Source organism: Elephas maximus, chromosome 3 (genome assembly GCF_024166365.1).
Source record: "Elephas maximus indicus isolate mEleMax1 chromosome 3, mEleMax1 primary haplotype, whole genome shotgun sequence".
Classification (NCBI taxonomy): Eukaryota; Metazoa; Chordata; class Mammalia; order Proboscidea; family Elephantidae; genus Elephas; species Elephas maximus.
Genome location: NC_064821.1, coordinates 173760743 through 173780123, shown reverse-complemented (window position 1 = coordinate 173780123; position 19381 = coordinate 173760743). Strand labels below are relative to the sequence as shown.

The window sequence follows — 19381 nt, the reverse complement described above, 5'->3', positions numbered from 1 at the left end:
CATAATGATTAGGAGCCTGGAATAAGAACTGTCCAGGTTCAAATCCAAAGATTACTACTATGATATGACCTTCAGCAAGTTACTTCTTCTTGTTGTTAGATATCATCAATTCGGTCCCGACTCACAGTGACCCTATTTACAAGAGAAGGAAAAACTGCACGGTCCTGCACCATCCTCAAAATTGTTGTTATGTTTGAGCCCATTGTTGCAGCCACTGTGTCAATTCATTTTGTAAAGGGTATTCCTCTTTTTTGCTCACTGTCTACCTTCCCAAGCATGATATCCTTCTTCAGGAACTGGTCCCTCCTGATAACATGTCCAAAGCATGTGAGACAAAAGTCTCACCATCCTCACTTCCAAGAAGTGTTCTAGCTGACTTCTTCCAAGACAGACTTGTTCGTTCTTCTGGCAGTCCATGGTATATTTAATGTTCTTCATCAATACCATAATTCAAAGGCATCAATTCTTCTTTGGTCTTCCTTATTCATTGTTCAGCTTTCACATGCATATAAGGTGATTGAAAACATCATGGCTTGGGCCAGGCATACCTTAGTCTTCAAAGTGACACCTTTGCTTTTCAACAAGTTGCTTAGCTTTTAAGATTTTATTTTCTCATTTGTAAATTGTGAAGAAAGTAGTAACAAATTTTATATCATTAGGGCATGACACGAGATAGTACATGGAAAGCTTACCATGGAAACAAGCACTTAATAAGCTCTTCCTATTAACTGACTAGATAGCTCAACCTGAAGCATGGTGCCTGAAAAACAGATGATGTTTAATGCAGCTCTGGCTCATTCATTCAGAAAACAAATACTTACTGAGGACCTACTATGCACCAATCTGTATGAAGTTGTAGAAACAGAGTCAGGAACAAGGCAAACTCCCTGACCTTACAAAGTTCATCTTCTAACAAGGAGACAGACAGTAAATTAAGCGAAGATTGTCTCAGGCAGTGGTAAGAGCTATATAAACATAGAAGGGTGAAGAAGCGGTGGCAATTTTAGACACGGTGCTCAGAGAGGTCCTCTCTGCAGAGGGATACCTCAACAAAGGCTGGAATGTTGAGGAGTTGCTCCCATGGGCAGATGGAACAGCAGGAATAAAGGCCCTAAAGCAAGAACAAGCTCAGTGTGTTGTGTTAGGTGGAGAATGGATGAATTTCCACAGGATTTGAGTCTCTCTTGGAGCATAATCTATTTCTTATTATAATTCTTTACAAACATGCCTATCTATACTATCAGTTCCTCGAGGGCTGGGGGCCATGTTTCCTGATTATTTGTCATCTGCACAAGGCACTCAGTCAGCAGAAGATAATCGGCTGCAAGGACTTAACATTTGCCTTTCCTAACTACAAATAATAAACCCAAAAGGAGTCTCTGCTCAGAATAAAAACCACCTAATGAGACATCCCTGAGGAACCGCAGCCCACAGTGATCTTGTCCTTCCTTGAACTTATAACACATGTACTATCTGTCCGTGACTCCAATAGTAGATTCTAAAACTCTTGTAATTGTTCCCTAATTGTCCAGTTCTGGTTTTAACTACTCCCACTATGATGTCTTTGAGAAGGCTCCAAATTTTACTCTACTTGAGTACGTTTCTTTACTTCTCTTCGTAGGGACTTGCACAATGTGTGACATACAACGAGAACTAAAAAACTCGAAGTATATTTTCTTGGAAAGCTTTCGATCACCAGCTTAAGGTTAACTCTTCAGTGTCTTAATCACAAACCACTTTTCTACTTCGGAAAGCTTATTTTAACATCAACGATTAAAATCCACAACGCATATAAAAAACTGGCAGTGGTTCAGCTTTGCTGAAAATACTCAACATACTCTATCAAGTCAGGAAGGACTTTGTAGATGTCTTCATCATTGATGCTTTCTTCTGTCGGGAAGGGCCTAGAAGGGGAAAAGAAACAATATGGGTGAATGAACAACAACCGGGCTGGGCATTTATGTCTCACTAAATACATAAGCTGGTCTGTAGATCAGTCACTATCTCTAAGACAACGTCCAGGGCTCCCCGCAAAGTGTCCACCCTGCAGCTGTGTCTGGGGTCCCCCGGGGAGGTGCAGCACCTGTTACCCCAAGTCATCCGCAACAATTACCGATGCTCACTGCAGTCATGTGTGCAGTTAAAACCAGAACAATCTGTTGCCATCAAGTCGATTCTGACTCATAACAACAGGACAGAATAGAACTGCTCCACTGGGTTTCCAAGGCTGTAATCTTTATGCAAGCAGACTGCCATAACCTTCTTCCATGAAGTGGGAGGTGGGCTCGAGCCGCTGACCGTTTGGTTAGCAGCCGACCGCTTAACCACTGCACCACCACCAGGCCTCCTAAGTGCACAGCCGGGGACATATAAATATGCTTATCTCATCTCCCATCTACCACATATCTGCAGGGTCCCCACAGAGCACCCAGTGCAGCTTCTCAATTCAGAAAGCAACAAGCAGCTGCGCAGGCGCCCTTGCCTTCGGCACTCTCTCAGCTATAGAATCTGACCCAAATGACGGATCACGTGGTAACAATCATCGTTCCATGACTCAGTTCACGAGTACTGGTGAAAATTACCAGGGGACAAAAATACTGTGCCCACTGCATATGATTATTAGCTCTGATGCGTTTTTCTACTCAGACTTTAAGGTGTTTAAATTATATCTTCTAGTTTCATTTATTGGACAAATGAGTCAACCAGACCTCAGGGACAAAAAAGTTGTTCTCCTTATCCCTGTCCAAAGAAAATCACACTTCAATCCACAGGCTTCCTTGTTTATCTCATGCTACTATATACTTTTTTCCGTATAACCAACATAATGCCCTAAATTTATGCCTAGCAAAAATCAAAGTAATTGTGATTGTGTCAAAAATTTTACTTTGTTTACATGCAGCCAACATGTCACATGTTTTGTAAAAGCTTATAAGAGGATTCATCAAGATAATCACTAAATAAACCAAACCCATTGCCTTTGAGTTGATTCCAACTCATAACGATCCTATAAGACAGAGTAGAACTGCCCCATAGGGTTTCCAAGAAGCAGCTGGTGGGTTCAAACTGCCAACTGAGCCTCGAACCACTGAGTAACCAGGGCTCCTAATCACTAAAGAATTACTAAATAACTATCTTGAAAAGCAGAGTTGCACATTAGTTTAAGTATCAAAATTTTAAGACATTTGAGGAACTTATGTTTTTCAAATAAATTAAAGTGTGAGATGTGCCAGTGCTTCAAAATTTTCAAACTTTAGACACATTTCATCATACTTACATAACACTACAAGTTCACTGTAGAAAACATAGATAAAAAGGAAAAAAGAAAATAAAACCTTCTGACATATCTTTTCAGAATTAAAAAATATTTAAGCATATAAAAATAAAGTTATACTGCTTCAAAATCTGTTTACATATTACAACATAAAATATATCTTGGCAAGGAAAGATATTTATGTAATTAAGAATATATTACAAAGTATTGAACATTTGTCCAGTCTGTAGACTGCTTCTGTAGAAAGCTTCCAAGTTCATGGCCCATTCTGAGAAAGAGTCTACAGGGTATCTTTCCTGAGTTCCCTGTGCATTGTACCTAGTGACCAGGGAGCCTGGCCAGTGCTGACTGGTGCTTTAAGCAGTGCTTAGATTTTCTCCCTTAGAATGTGAATGTGAGCTAGGCAGAGAAAAAATGGAAGCAACAGAGGCAGAGACAAAGGGTCACAGAGCCCTATAATGACTGGAGACTGCAGTATGAAACCTTGAGAAAACAAGATAAAAAACAAAATCTGTTCCATTTCCATGAGGTCCGGCTATGTGGCTAGTGAGAGTTTTTTTATTCCCTAATGGTATTTATAATTAATCTTTATTGACGTATCTAACTTGAGTATGTAATATCTGAAACAGAAACAGCCCCCCCAAAAAAAAACTACATCCCCATGCTTACTGACTGCATACTACTCCCTTGCATAAAGATGACATAATTTACTTAACCAACTTACTTCCAAGTTCTTCTTTTATTGCCAAACTTTCAGTACACATTCTTGTGCTCATATTATTTTAGACATGCTTTGTTATTCTTGGAAACCCTGGTGGCATAATGGTTAAGTGCTACAGCTGCTAACCAAAGGGTTGGGAGTTCAAATCTGCCAGGCTCTCCTTGGAAACTCTATGGGGCAGTTCTACTCTATCCTATAGGGTCACTATGAGTCGGAATCGACTCAACGGCACTGGGTTTGGTTTGTTATTCTTAAATAAACTCCTGAAAGCTATGAGTTATTGTTATAGCTTTTGATGGTAATAACACACTCTACAGCAAACAAATGTACAGCAACATCTTTAAAATACTTATTTACTTAAGCATTTGTGTCTATCTTTATGAACTTCATGTATAGAAATGCTGCAGAAAGTTAAAGAATTACATCAGTGACAGTCACTAGTGAACTGAGAACGATGTTTAACCAATGTGCAGTTAGTCTATAAATGCATCTATGTATGTAACTCTACGAATAAATTCATACTTGCTCAATAATTTTCTAAGATACAGTGGGCAGCTATATACCAGGCAATCTGCATGGATGAGACGCAGTCCCAGTATTCATGGTGCTTTGCAAACAGTAGCCATTTGATTTATAACCATGATATTGAACTGAATGGATCACATGAGAGGAGCGGGTCCCACAGAGGAACAAACTTACCTGATTCCTGTGGCCAATGCTGTAGGTGTTCGAGAAAGTCGAGATAGTGTTTCTATGACCTGAGAAAAGAGAACAGTGTTAACTGGACATGTATTTCAGAAAATGTAAGTTACTTTTATTCTAAAACACCAGTTTCCCCGTCTAATACTAACAATGGCAGCAGGAAGGTAAATTGGCGGAAGCCAAAGAGATACGGTGAGAGGAGTCCTGACCAGGAAGTATGCAGACCTGGGTTACAGTTTTCCCCTTTTTTAACTTTAGCACTGTAAACAGATTACTTAAACCATGTGGGCTGCACTTTCCTTATCAGTAAAACAAGGAGTTAGGCTGGATGATCCCAAAGCTCCCGTATCCTCTATGTCTACAAAATCTGAAAGATCCTATAAAGCTGCACTATCCAATATAGTAGGCACCAGCCACGTGGGACTCTCCAAAGTGATTAGAATTGAATAAAACTAAAAATTCAGTTCCTTAGCTGCACCAGCCACACTTCAAGGGCTCAACAGCCACATATGGCTACTGGTTACCATACTGGACAGCAGAGACATCAAACATTTCCATCACCACAGAATGATGGGCGGCATTGCTGCATGGCTGTGTAGGCTCTTGAGCCAGACACATACATTCAAATCTTGGCTTTATCACCATCAGCCATGTAACCTGGGGCAAATAACTTCTCCGGGCTTCTGTTCCTTTCATCTGGATAATGCCTATAATAACAGTCCCTACTTAGTTGGCGTGTAGGGATTAAGTAAGTGAATACATGTAAAATATTTAAGTGGTTGTTATTTTTTATAATTATCAACTTGAAGACAATTGCCTATTCTGAGTGTTCTTCCGGAACAAGATTCCTGAATTATTCTTGATTCTCTGTTTCAAAGATTCCTCACGAAACTCTTCAGCAGGTGAACCTAAATCTGCCGTGCCATGGTTTTAGCATCAATGCCCACCAGTCTTACCTTCCTTCAAGCTTTCACACTTAAGATCATCTGCTCTAAGGCTACGTGAGGAAGCTAGTGACATAAAATGCATTTTTTCTCATAAAGCCTGTTTCTGCAATAATTTATCCTAACTCTCCAAATGAAATGGAACAAAATTCAAAGAGGTTCTGCTATCAGGTCTACTCAGAACGAGGGAAAAAAAAAAAAAAAAGGTGGGGAAAAGCAGCAATCTACCTCTGACTTAAGGTAATCTTGTAATTCCTCAGTTCAATGACAGAAACATCAGAGTCAAGCCTCCCGGACTCTGTAGAAGCCTAGTAGAGGTATTAACCACACATATACTTCTCTCGTACTACTTCGAGAAGTAGTAAGAGTGTTCTAATTAGAAACTCACAACTCTGGAGTGGGAAGACCTGGATGACTTCTGGTTCCACAAGTTTCTAACTAAGCTCACTTTTATAAGTCTCTGTAAAATGAGAATAATAATAGCTAACTACCCACTTCATTAAATCTTTTTAAGACATACCCATTGCTGTTGAGTTGATTCCAACTCATAGTGACCCTATAGGACAGCGCAGAACTGCCCCAAGGCTGTAAATCTTTACGGAAGCAGACTGCCACATCTTTATGGTGGCTTCTAACTGCCCACCTTTTGGTTAGCAGCCAAGTGCCTAACCACTGCACCACCACGGCTCTTTTTTTAAGACTTAAATGAGATAATACCTATCAAATGTTTATCTCAGTAATAAATGTGAATTTGCATTATTACATAAATAAAATTATTAGTATTATCATACAGAAATAAAATTTAATTGCAATTTCTTAAAGCAAGATACTCCCACCTAGATAAAACTCAACATCAATTAAGTCACCATAATGAAGTGATAATAAAGTTTAACTATGTCTTCCTAATTCAGTGAGTCTCAAGATTATGAATGAATATTAACAAATTTATCAAAATAAACTATTCAAAATAAAAATAACCACTTACTGAAGTTCCAAAACTATAGATTACTGAGTGAAAAGTTCAGTTTCTGGAAGGTTCTGGAATAATCCGTGAAATAGTATTTAGACCCATGAATCACTATATTGTGTTGATTCTTATCTGGACGTGAGACTGTTACAAAGCTACTAGGTAAAATCTGCCTCTGAGTCTAAGTTACACTGGGAGCCCAGCAGCGTCACCTCTTTTATTATTGTTACCACATTATGTGGAAACCCTGGTGGTGTAGTGGTTAAGAGCTATGTCTGCTAACCAAAAGGTCCAGAGTTGAAACTCACCAGGTGCTCCTTGGAAACCCTACGGATGCATTTTATTATATACTTCGGTAGTGATGTATTTTATTCCAGGGGGATATTGTCTATAATAGTTGTGATATATCTACAAAATGAGAATATATTTTCTGATCCTTGTCCTCAAAATCACCAAAAATTATGCCCTCTCTCCAAAAAGACACTAGAGCTTGACGTTCATATAAATGTCCACCAGAGGGAGCCAGACAATAGTATATTACTTTAGTCCTAAATTGTGTTTAGAAAGTACAGTCTTGAAAACCAGTAAGCTGAAACCAACTCCTATAATTAATTTTACAAGGGTTATTTATTACATACAGTATTAGAAAAACCAACCTAAGTATACAAATTCCGTAGATGAAGAGGGTGGATGGATAACACGTGGTATTTCTGAAAGTGAATTCCTCTGGGGGCTACCACTCAGCTATGGGTCTATCGTGTTGTACAACAAGTCCATCCATTAACTCTGAGTTTAGCCAAAGAAAATAAAGACTGTTTAGTCAATGCAGTGTTTTTAAAACAATGCTTATTCTATAAAGGCGGAGTGTATCCGGATTTGGAATAGACAAGTATACAAATTAATGCCAGATTCCCAAGTCTTCCATGTGCAGATTCTGATTTGACATTAGAAACATTCATTTGGGAACATTTACAAAAGAAACATTTCCAGAGACTCTAAGGAGGCTATTTTCCATGCAATGTATTAATTTCTACATTTCTACCTCAAAATAATATGAAATTATGAACATTAACTCCCAGAAAGGGGGCAGTGGGAATAAACAGAATGTTTGCAAAGTAAAAGGCCAACAAACAACTGTACTAAATCCCAGTCATGAAACTATTTTCTCCACTTACTTCAGCGGCTAAGAGGAGGAACATTTGTAAAGAAATAAAAGTAATTCTGGATAGAGTAATCCACGTAGGAGACCTGGTTTCAACTCCTAGCCAATGCATCTCACGTGCAGCCACCCCCCGTCTGTCAGTGGAAGCTCTCGAGTTGCTGTGGGGCCTCCTGACTAAGACAGACTAGGGAGAAAGGCCTAGCCACCTGCTTCTGACAGCTAGTCAATGAAAATCCTATGGATCATAACAGTAATAATAATAATCATCTGCATCATGAGGATGGAGCAGGACTGGGCAGCGTTTCGTTCCATGATGCATGTGGTACCCATGTGTTGGGGTTCACTTGACAGCAGTGAACAACAACAACATGAGAGATGACGGGGATAAAGCAGAGAGGCAGGCAAGGGCTTCTGCATGCCTGCTTTAGAAGGGTGGATTACATCCTAGAAGATATGAAAGATTATCAAGAAAGTTTAAGAAGGAAGGTAATAGGATCAAAACTGCATTTTCCAAAAGATTTCTCAGCAAAGTGAAGAACACACTGGGGTGAGAGAAGTAGGGTACAGACAGGGGGCTGGGAGACTGACTAGAAGGTTGTCTTAAACGTCCAGGGAAGAAACGAGAAGTCTGACCTTAGCAGCAGTAGGGATAGAGAACAGGTGGAAATCTGGGATGTATTTTAGAATAGGTACTCGAGAGCAACAAGATAAAAGAAATTATTAAAAAAAAAAAATAGGGACTGTGGAGTGTGAGGGAGGAAGGACTCAGAACAACTTGGGAAAGTTGTTAAAACACTTGGAAGCAGCCAGCTCCAGTGCTGTCTACTTGGAAAGACTCTAGCACACTCCTGAGCAGAGAGCTCTTGTTCTGTGTCCCTCTACCTGACCAAACCTGTATGTCCTGAGGGCAGCAAGGCTGTCCCTACCTCCAGATAGCCTTCTCTGACCATCTCCCACACAGTTTGGGTCCTCTGTGTCCCCACAGGACCCAGAACATTAAGGCTAACCTAGATTCTATCACCTCATGTACGTGCTTATTGTGGCAAACTGAAATAATATAGCAACACTTATAAGTTGCCTTGCGCCTCACCTTCTATCCTGGGAGAACCACAGCTGAGAATCTGGTGTGAACTTTGCAGAATTTTTCTTTTTTCCTTTTATTATTACTATTTTAAGCAATGGGTTCTTATTATATAGGTTTTTCATCAACACGTTATTATCATTTAACAATATAGCACAGAGAATGTGTCAAGACAATATACATAAAAACACAACCAAACCTGTGGCTGTCCAGTCAATTGTGACTCATGGCAACCCCATATGTTACAGGGTGAAACCTCTCCATAGGGTTTTCTCAGCTGTAATCTTTACGAAAGCAGACTGCCAGTCCTTTCTTCCGTTGACCACTGGGTGGGTTAGAGCTGCTAACCTTTAGGTTAATAGTCAAGCACAGACTGTTTGTGCCACCCAGAAACATCGATACATACAGATCTAACTTGACTCATCTTAATGATTGCGTGACATTCCAGTGTATGTATGTCACATAATAATTTGGTCATTCTACCAATGAACCCTCCCAATATTTTGTTACTAGAACAATGCTGCAATTAACCTCCTTGCAAAATCTCTTTTCAATTCTGTACAGGTATCTCTATAGGAAGATTCTTAAGCGGCCCCATTAAGTCAAAAGGCATAACCTTTGTTCTTCAAAAAGTCTGCATGAATTTATATACCTCTGAAGAGACCATAATAAGTCATTCTAATAGCCTGTTTACTTGTCTATCTCTTCTGCCTCACAGTGAAAATGCCTTGAGGGCAGGAAATCATCTCCTTTCTCCACCATCACCTACTTCACAGCTAGGCTCATAACCACCACTTAACACAAAAATATTTTGTTGGTCAAACAAATGAATGAGTAATACTTACCTTGCGAAACTATTGTGAGGATTAGGGATAATATGTATAAAGATACGTAAAGGGCTTAGCCTGCCACAAGTGGGGAATAGATAAATAATTGAAGAAGGAACCCATTATGAAAATTAAATATTAAGTATAAGAAAGAGTTGCCTGTCTCCTCAAACCTGGACCCAACCTACATACCAGTACCCACCATCAAAGTGTTCTATCTTGAATAATGATTACGGAAACCCTAGTGGCGTAGTGGTTAAGAGCTACGGCTGCTAACCAAAAGGTCAGCAATTCAAATCCACCGGGTGCTCCTTGGGGCAGTTCTACCCTGTCCTATAGGGTCGCTATGAGTCAGAATCAACTCGATGGCAATGGGTTTGGGTTTTGGAGTGATGATCATTATTTTGCCTGAATTCTTATTCATCAGTACTTTATTTTTGACATTCCCTTAGTCAGTTTAAAAGCTATGAAATAAAACAGCTTTCAAAAGCAGACTGTCAACATTATCCATTGATAAAAATACCTGGTGGTAACTATTCTCTTTGTGAGACCTTCTGGCAAATCCCCATTCTTTGCTTATCTAGCACATTAGTAGCTTGTAATTAAACCAAGTCACCCATGCAGAGGCGGTAGACAATAGCTCCTTCTAAGGCCATGTTAAGGAAGCCACAGCCCTGGGGACTAAATGGAGGTAGCCATGGACATGGGCATGAAGCTCTGCTGAGAAGTTGCTAATTAATGATAGATGTATCTCCTTGAGTTCTCTGTTCTGAAGCTTTACTTCTTTACTCGACCCAGGCTATTTTAAGATTTTTTTTGAAAATATACAAATAAAAAAATATGCCTTGTGTTGTTGTTATTATTAGGGGAGGTCGAGTTGATTTCAACTGGGTTCAACTCTGCTACCCCAGGTCACGGAGTAGAACTAAGCTGTCATCTTTACTGGAGCAGATCGTCAGGTCTTTCTCTCACATACTGGCTGGGTGGGTTCAAACCACCAATCTTAGAGTTAGCAGCTTAGCACACTTAACCATTGCATCCTCAGGTCTCATAACAGGCTCAAATACAGAATCCAGCAAGCACAGGTCTGGGAAATGTGGCTCAGTGGAGGAGGTCAGGGAGCCGGGATTCAATAGGAATTCCTGGGCAGGTGGCCCTCACAGGGAGGTAGGCTCTAGAAGGGCAGTCAGGAGCCACAGGCTGGAGCCCCAAGTGCAAGGTAAGCCCAGCGGTTCAAGAAAAGCTCCAGAGCCTTGCAGCAGCTCCAGGAGGCTCCAGGCCAGGGAGGCTCCCTCGTGGTTCCTGCAGCCTCAGAGAAGAGCCTCAGGAGGTCATAGAGAAAAACCCAAGCCCAAGAGGAGATAACTGGGAGGGTGCACCTGGAAATACTGGGCAAATTCAGACAAAGCCACAGGCTTGTGGACCAGGGCAGCTGCAACTCAGAGGCCAAGCAGGAACCAAGCACTGAATGCCAGATTCACTGACCACTGGCAATGAGGCCTAATTCTAAACCCACCAGATGGTGAGTTTCAGACTAACAGTATATTTTGCCTTAACTCTCCCAGGAAACCAACAGAACTCATTAGCTAAATTTTCTTTGCATTTCTCATTTTACACAATGAATCACCACATGAGGAAGCACTGCAGCTTAGTGTTAATTCTAGCAACACGTTTTAGAGATTTCCTAAAACGTCTGGTTGTTGCAGGGCATAACATGTGAAGTCGCTGAAAACTGTTCTGGCACCTCCGCTATGAGCAAAGCAGAGCACTACCACCAGACAAGATGAACATAACATCGTGCATACGTATACGTGTACGTGGATGCGGTACATATAAGTGTGTGTGTACGTATACCTACACATACACGTACGAACACACACCCTCTGTATCCCATCTCAAGAAACTCAGGGACCTCTTGAAGACCATTCATGGATTTCCTAAATTCTAGCTAAATCTCCTGCTTTGCCTATAAGAAAACTAAGGCCCAGAAAAATGGACTCATTTGGCCAAGGTCAAAAAAACAATAATAGCAGGATTGGTACCAGAACCCAGGTCCCATCTCTGACGTCCAGGTTATTGTTCTTTCCACTCCATCACTTTGTGAATTGCACGCATTTGCTCAGTAAACATCTACTGAACACTTACTATATTGTAGATACACTCCATTTGCTGAGGGTACCATCACAGAAATTATATAGCTCCCGCTCTCAAAAACCCACAGACTATTGGGAAAGACCGTAAGGATGACACATGAACAACAAGGTACATCCACAGCCCAGAAGAGGGAGTGAAGCCAGCTGTGTCCTCTCAGCCTGCAGGATGGAATGAGGGAGGCTCAGAAGGCTTCTTAGAAGAGGGATCTGTGGGCTGTGTCCTCAAGGGCAATTGGGAATTTCCCAGACACTTTATTTGTCTGGCAGGTTAACAAAGGCCTGATGCTGCTAAACAAAGAATTTCTAGGCAAGAACTACCAATCTCTGGCCCCAACCCGTCCACATCAAAATGTTCTCCAGTGAGAAGACTTTCATATACTAATCAGAGTCCTTTGGACCTTAGCCTGTAAGCTTTTTGTAGTTGCCATTTCCCAGATGTTATTTACTTATTTTTAATTTGGATAAGAGCGGATATTTCAAGATCTGAGAGAAATGAGGTCATTAAGCAAATTTTTTTCTGAACCAAGCAGACCTGTGCTTGTCTTGAGGCATTTCCATACAACTATGGTCTTGCCAAACAATATACTACTTTGGGCAAATCTTCTGCAAAAGACCTCCTTAAAGTGTTAAAAAGTAAAGATGTCACTTTGATGACATCTTTGACATACCTGACCAAAGCCATGGTCTTTTCAATTGCCTCATATGCTTGTGAAAGCTGGACAACGAAAAAAGAAGGCCAAAGAAGAAGTGACACATTCAAACTGTAGTGAAGAATACTGAATATGGACTTCTAGAAGGACTAACAAATAAGTCTTAGAAGAAATACAACCAAAGTGCTCCTCAGAAGTGAGGATGGCCAGACTTCAGCTTACTTACTTTGGACATGTTATCAGAAAAGATCAATCACTAGAAAGACACCACGTTTGTTGAAATAGAGGGTCAGTGAAAACAAGGGAAACACTCAGTGAGATGGACTGACACAACAGTCACAACAATGGATTGAAACACAACAACAATCATGAAGATGGTGCAGGACCAGGCAACATTTCATCCTGTTACACAGGTTGTCAAGAGTTAGAGCTCGCCTGAGGGCAACCAGTAACAACAGCACCGCCTTGCCTCCTCTGCATTCTTGGCCTCAGCACTCAGCCTCCGAAAACCCTCAACAGAGAATCTTTCCCTGAGAATGTTTCTCTTGCCTATTCCCAATGACCCCACAATCTCACTCCTCTCCTTCACTTGGCTCCCACTGCCGTCGAGTCAATTGGGAAAACTTTCTAGACTTGTACTTTTCCCTCAAGCCCCTGATCTTAAACATTTCAGAATTGTCAGTCTAATCACACCATCTCCACCTCCACCCCCACCTTACAGTTCTTAAATGTTACCCCTCATGGAAACAATTCAAATAATTATTTATCAGTGCACTTAAGACTCTTCATGATCTGCGGCCCTCCTCCCTTTCAGTCTTATTTCCCACTACTTTCCCTACCTCCTGTGATCAGCCATACCCAACCACTTTGCCTACTGTGCTCCAGATAGATTTCAGAGCCATAAATATAAATTCTAAAAGGAAACCCTGGTGGCACAATGGTTAAGAGCTATGGCTGCTAACCAAAAGGTCGGCAGTTTGAATCCACCAGATGCTGCTTGGAAACTCTATAGGTCAGTTCTACTCTCTCCTATAGGGTCGCTATAGGTGCGATGAGTTGGAATCGACTCGACAGCAATGGGTTTGGTTTTTGCGTTTTAGGTGCATAAAATTCCTATCACTATAAACCACAGAGACTATTTCAAAATTAAAACTTTCATACTGAGGAACAGGCAGAGAAAAGCAGACTGGTGCCTAGCAATGCTCATTTTCTCACACCAAGTCCAAGAGATTGTAAAATGCTTTTCTTACACATTGTTTTAGCCATCTCCCAGGTTCAAATACCACAGCAGAAAACCAAAAAACCACACCAGCTGCCATTGAGTCGATTCCAACTCATAGCGATCCTATCAGACAGAGTAGAACCACCCCACAGGGTTTCCAAGGAGTGGCTGGTAGATTCAAGCTGTCGACTTTTTGAGTTAGCAGCCAAGCTCTTAACCACTGTGCCACTAGGGCTCCACCAAAGCAGAGGAAACCTGAAATTAATCAGTTAGCATTAACTGTCTGGAACCACCATTCCATAGTTAGAGGTCAGAACAAATACAAATACTCATCGTTTCTCCTATTTTTATGTGGGCCTAGCAGGGTGTGTTGAACTTAGTAAGTAAATACTCAAAAATTTAACTGTCTGTATACAATTTGTTTTCAAAGTGTACTCACATTTACAAATCATTTTCTGCCTTTAAACAGAAAATAGAGGTACAATTTACAAAGATTATGTGGCAGTTTTAATTCAATACCAAGAATGGCCATTTAATACAAACCCTGTAGGTGAACACTGGTTCCCCACTGTTGCTACTGCATTAACGACCCAGCCGAGCAAGGTTATGACAAAGTCATTCCCAGCTCACGACCGTGGCTTTCCCACAACTCACTTTAAACAGACATGTCCTGTGTGTTAGTGTCAAGCCAGAGGAGAGGCTGTTTATTATTATCACACAAGGTGATCTGAAATGGATTGGGAGCCTTTGATGAGACTTAAGAAAAAAAAAGAATTTTTTTTTTTTTTTTAGAGACTTCGAAAATTTAATGACTTTTCGGAGCTTCCCGCAACAAACTCGGCTCAATTTCAAAGTCACACAATTTGCTGACAAAGGTCTCTGTTCCCTGAATGTTGTCCCCACCCCTATTACTACTTTAAAGGATGTAATCTCATGGCATCCGGGAACTAAAAGACAATCCTAGGATTATACGCTCTGACATGGAGAAGAACATGGCCCTGATCAGCAGCCTGGAGATGCTCAACCTTTAGTTCCAGCCTCAGACTGCTCACAGAGATTAACGAAGTGTCTGTTAATTTTCCTTGTATTTCAAATTACCTAACAGAAATAATGCCTTTACCTATATGACTAACAGATAAAAATGACAGTCCTTAAAGTCCCCTTGTTTTGGCTGCTTCGCAGGCCTGGTGGCACACTGGTGAAAAGTTCAGGCTACTAACCAAAAGGTCAGCAGTTCGAATTCATCAGCCACTCCTTGGAAACCCTATGGGGCAGCTGTAATCTGTCCTGCAGGGCCACTATGAGTCAGAAACAACTCCATGGTAGCAGGTTTGTTTTTGTTTTTGTTTTGTTTTTGGCTGGTTTTGTAACACTGGTCATTTTTCACTGCTTGAAAGTGCTGATTTTTATCTGTGCTTGAACAATTAAAGAACTATAATGCCACCAGCCACACATATAGTTTTAAAATTTTAAGAAGCCATCTTGTAAAAAATAAAAATAAGTAAAATTAATTTTAATCATATATTTAACTCAATATATACTACATCATTTCAACATACAAAAAAAAAAAAACCAAACCCAGTGCTGCATAGAACATAAAAATAGAGCCACTTTGCATTGTTTTATTAAGTCTTTAACATCCAGTGAGTATTTCACAGTTACAGCTCACCTCAATTAAGACTAGCCACATTTCAACTGCTCAATGGCCACACGTGGTTTATGGCTACCATATGGGAAATCATGGTTTTAGACAAAACTCTTCAGAGTATTCAGTGCATGATGGACAAGGAAACAGACCCATAGCGGTGAAAACACTGAGCCAAGCCCTTCATTGTACAGATACAGGTGGTGGCCAAGAGTAGCATGACACCCCATGATACTGCTTGATGTGGTTGAATCAGAGTTAGAGCCTATACTTCCGAAATGCCATTGCCCTGTCTAGTGGACCCAGGGGAAGGCCCAAAAGACTCTGAAAAGGAGGCAGAGAGCCCTGGAGAGAGGAGGAAACTACCCCTCTATACATTTTCCCACTGCCTCTGTATGTCAGTTGTTTTGTCACTTACTCAGTCCATCTACAGTCACCCACCTAGTCATTCATCACCAACCACATCCAGCCTTGGCCCTGGGGACAATTACTGTACAAGGTGGACAAGTCCTCTATCCCCCAATGAGCTTGCAGTTGAGCTAGGAGACAGACAAGCAAATAACCATGAACATGCACGAATACAATTCCACAAGGTAAAGAATTGCAGAAGAAAGGCACAGAGGGCTGTAAGACAGTGCAAGAATGGCATGCACCCTCATCATGAGTTCAAGGAAGGCCTACCTGAAGAAGGAACATGAGTTGAGATCTGAATTTCTGATGGGGTGATAAGGACTTCGATGCCAGCATTTTTTATACAAGAGCATTAATGTTTTTGATGTTTAATATCACTTCTTCCTTCCATTTGTTTCTAAGCCCACCTGTTCTTGTGGTTTCTCCCAGAGATGGACATTGACTTTCAGAGAAGATCAATAATCCCACCAACGTTTGAGAGCCAGTCTGGGTTGTGACAAAAGTGGACTCCCAGAAATCTGCCTCTCTGCACAGGGCTTTCCCCCTCTGACTTGGCTGAATTTATCAAACTTGACAAGTTGCAGTAACTATTTCCTATGTACTCTAAGATGGGGTAGAGCCAGGCTGCCAAACGCCTTGAATGCTGTATTAAAGTTAGGATTTTATTTGATAGGCCATAGGGAGTTAGGGAAGGTGTTTAATGATGGGAGCAACACGATCTAATTAGTTCACCTCACGGACTAAACCGCGCCCCATTGTTCCACGGAAGATTCTGGTGTGTCTGATGCCATATGAGCACGTTACAGCATCTAAACTCTTTTGCTACTAACTCACCCTTGCATTGCTAAATCAAGTGCTGTGTATCTTTTCCTTATTTGACCAAAGTGGAAACCTTCATGATGTTATTATAGGAAAACTTTTCAGAGTTATAATAAACTTTAGATATTATGGAAATATAAAGATAAAAATATATCTTAAATATAAAATATAAATATACCAAATATAAAAATAAAAATATATCTTAGTTTCCTTAATAGAGTACCTCAGATGCATATGAAAATATGGACATTATCATTTAACAGTAACTTCCTATGCTTTTTTTTTTTCCTGACCAGTGAACAGAAAACATATACTATGACATCAAACACCTATAGTGCTCAGGTAATTTTTAACACATAACAAAGAAGCTACTATTTACTAAACCTGGAATGCTTCATTATGTAATATTGCTTACTGCCTTAAAAAAAAAAAACTTTATTGGTAAGTTTGGTTTATAGCATTTAGGTACAAATTCATGTACAATGTAAAATCAAAGAATATAATCAGCAATTAATTCTCATTTATTTCCATATATTATTTGTTTGACAATCGGGGGCTCAGGGTTTAGCTGGGGAAATAACTAGCTATATGTAAAATCTTCTTGCACTATCAAACTGAATCAAGACAAGTGGTTAACACAATGGGACCCACTTACAAGTGGTCAGTTGTCCAAAACTCAGAGCCCATCAGCTTGTGCTCCTTCTTCTGGTTAGCAATTGAGTAGACTATAAGGAAGCACAGGAGTCCCTGGGTGACACAAACAAGCGCTCAACTACTAATTGAAAGGCTGATGGTTCAAACTTACTCAGAGGCACTTTGGAAGAAAGCCCTGGCAATCTATTTCCAAAAGGTCACAGCCATGAAAACCACACAGGGCACAATTCTACTCTGCAATACAAGGGGTCACCATGAGTCAGAACTGACTTGATGGCAACTGGATATGTTTATTATATTTATATACTATACATACACTTACATGCCAGGCTACATGCATATATGCAAAGCATTTTATAGCCATTATTTAATGCTCAAGACAACATTATGAAGAAAATATATTATCCCTCATTCTAGAGATGGCTAAACTGAGGAACAGAGAGGTTAAGTAACTTGCCTGCCATCACAATGGCAGTGAGTGGTAGGTGATCTGACCCAGAGTGTACGCTCTCCTGATTGTTACTCACACTGCCTGCCATGTTAAAACACTGATGCTGTGTCATTTGGGAGGTACAAAGGAGTGAAAGAAATGGCCTTTGTGCTCCAGAAGCAAGTACCCTACCTGGTGAAACCAGGCATGACCACACACAGACACACCTACACAGTGGAAAACAAAACTAAAAATCAACACAGCTCATGATTCCAAACCCAAAACCCATTGCCGTCAATTCCAACTCATAGAGACCCTATAGGACAGAACTGAACTGCTCCACAGGGTTTCCAAGGAGCAGCTGGTAGATTCAAACTGCTGACCTTTTGGTTAATAGCCTGAGCTCTTAACCACAGCGCCACCAGGGCTCCGGCTCATGATTAGTGCTACATAAATTTTACAGCCAGTCAGGACTACAGGAGCTCAAAGAGAGAGTGCTTGTTCTGGTCAGGGTTAGCTTAGCAGACAAAGCATACTGTGAGCATGGCCTTGAAGAATAGGTAGACAACGGAAAAGTGAAGCTCCGTCATTGCAAACTCCAACTGGACGACCCCTCCCAGTCCGCACTGACCACACAAACTCTTGCCCGAGCCGTCATCATCTCTTGCCTAGATAGTGGCAACAGCTTCCTCACTGGCCTCCTCGATTCTACTCGCTTCCCTTTATACTCTGTTCTCCACAGAGGAGCCAGAGTAATCATCTTAAGGTTTAAAACTAAGTGTTAATGTCACCCCAGTGTCATACCTTGAACTTGAAGCAACAATCCAAATTTCTTATCCTGTTCTGAGTCTGGTCTACCACTCCTAATGCAGCTTTTACTACTCTCCCCTCTAACTACCTCAGTTCCAGCCCCAGTGGGCTCCCTGCCTGTGTGCTCAGTCTATTTTCCCCCAAAGCCTTGTCTTTCCTTGTTCCCTCTGCATGGAATGCTTCCTCACCTCCAGCACCTCGAACTTCAGATAAGTGTTGCTTTTTATTTAGGGATCATCACAAATATCACCTCTTTACATACGTACTGCCTGATCACAATCACTCAAATGGCTCCCAGTCCTCCTCAACTTGAATGTCCTTCTCTATCCCATCATCTTTTTATATTTGTTTTAATGTTTCACATCTGAAATATTACATCTCTGTTTATTATCTACCTCTCTGAGATGGAATATCAGCTCGATGAGAACAGGGAGTTTTGTCAGTTTGGTTCACCTCAGTATCCACAGTTCACCTAGAACACCAAATGGCATATAGATCCTCCGTAACTACACCTGAACACGGCATGCACAATGGAAGCCGATACTTGGAAGTGAGGGCCTTGGGTTCATGATGGGGGAGTGTGATAGAGGGCTGATGAGGGAAGTTGGAAGCAAAGAGTCTTAAAGGAGTCTAGACTTTAGGGGGAGCCAACAAAGGTTTTTGAACAAGACAATGACCTGTCAAAAAGTAGTATGTTAAGAATATTAATCTAATGGCTGCACAAGACAATGGCAAGAAAGGGCCCTGCATCTAGGAAGCTGTTTTACCAACAACCTAGCTCTGAATTGGTTAGGGAGTGGACTTGGGAGGTGGTAAAGGAAATGGATATGACAAACATTATGAAGAAGGGATCAACCCAACTTGCCCACTATTGGATATACCAAATCCCAGAGGAGCAGGTCTAGCTTGAGC

The 19381-nt window shown here is 40.9% G+C and overlaps 1 protein-coding gene across 3 annotated transcripts in view; it reads right to left on the bottom strand.

Moving 5' to 3' along the window:
* VAV3 (vav guanine nucleotide exchange factor 3) overlaps positions 1–19381 on the bottom strand; it is a 419739-nt gene that overhangs the window by 219358 nt on the left and 181000 nt on the right. For all 3 annotated transcript variants that reach the window (XM_049880207.1, XM_049880206.1, XM_049880209.1), the window contains 2 exons: positions 4692–4750; positions 1839–1904 (listed from right to left, as the gene is read on the bottom strand). In XM_049880207.1, the coding sequence (XP_049736164.1) occupies positions 1839–1904; positions 4692–4750 (125 nt within the window). The remainder of the gene's footprint in view (positions 1–1838; positions 1905–4691; positions 4751–19381) is intronic.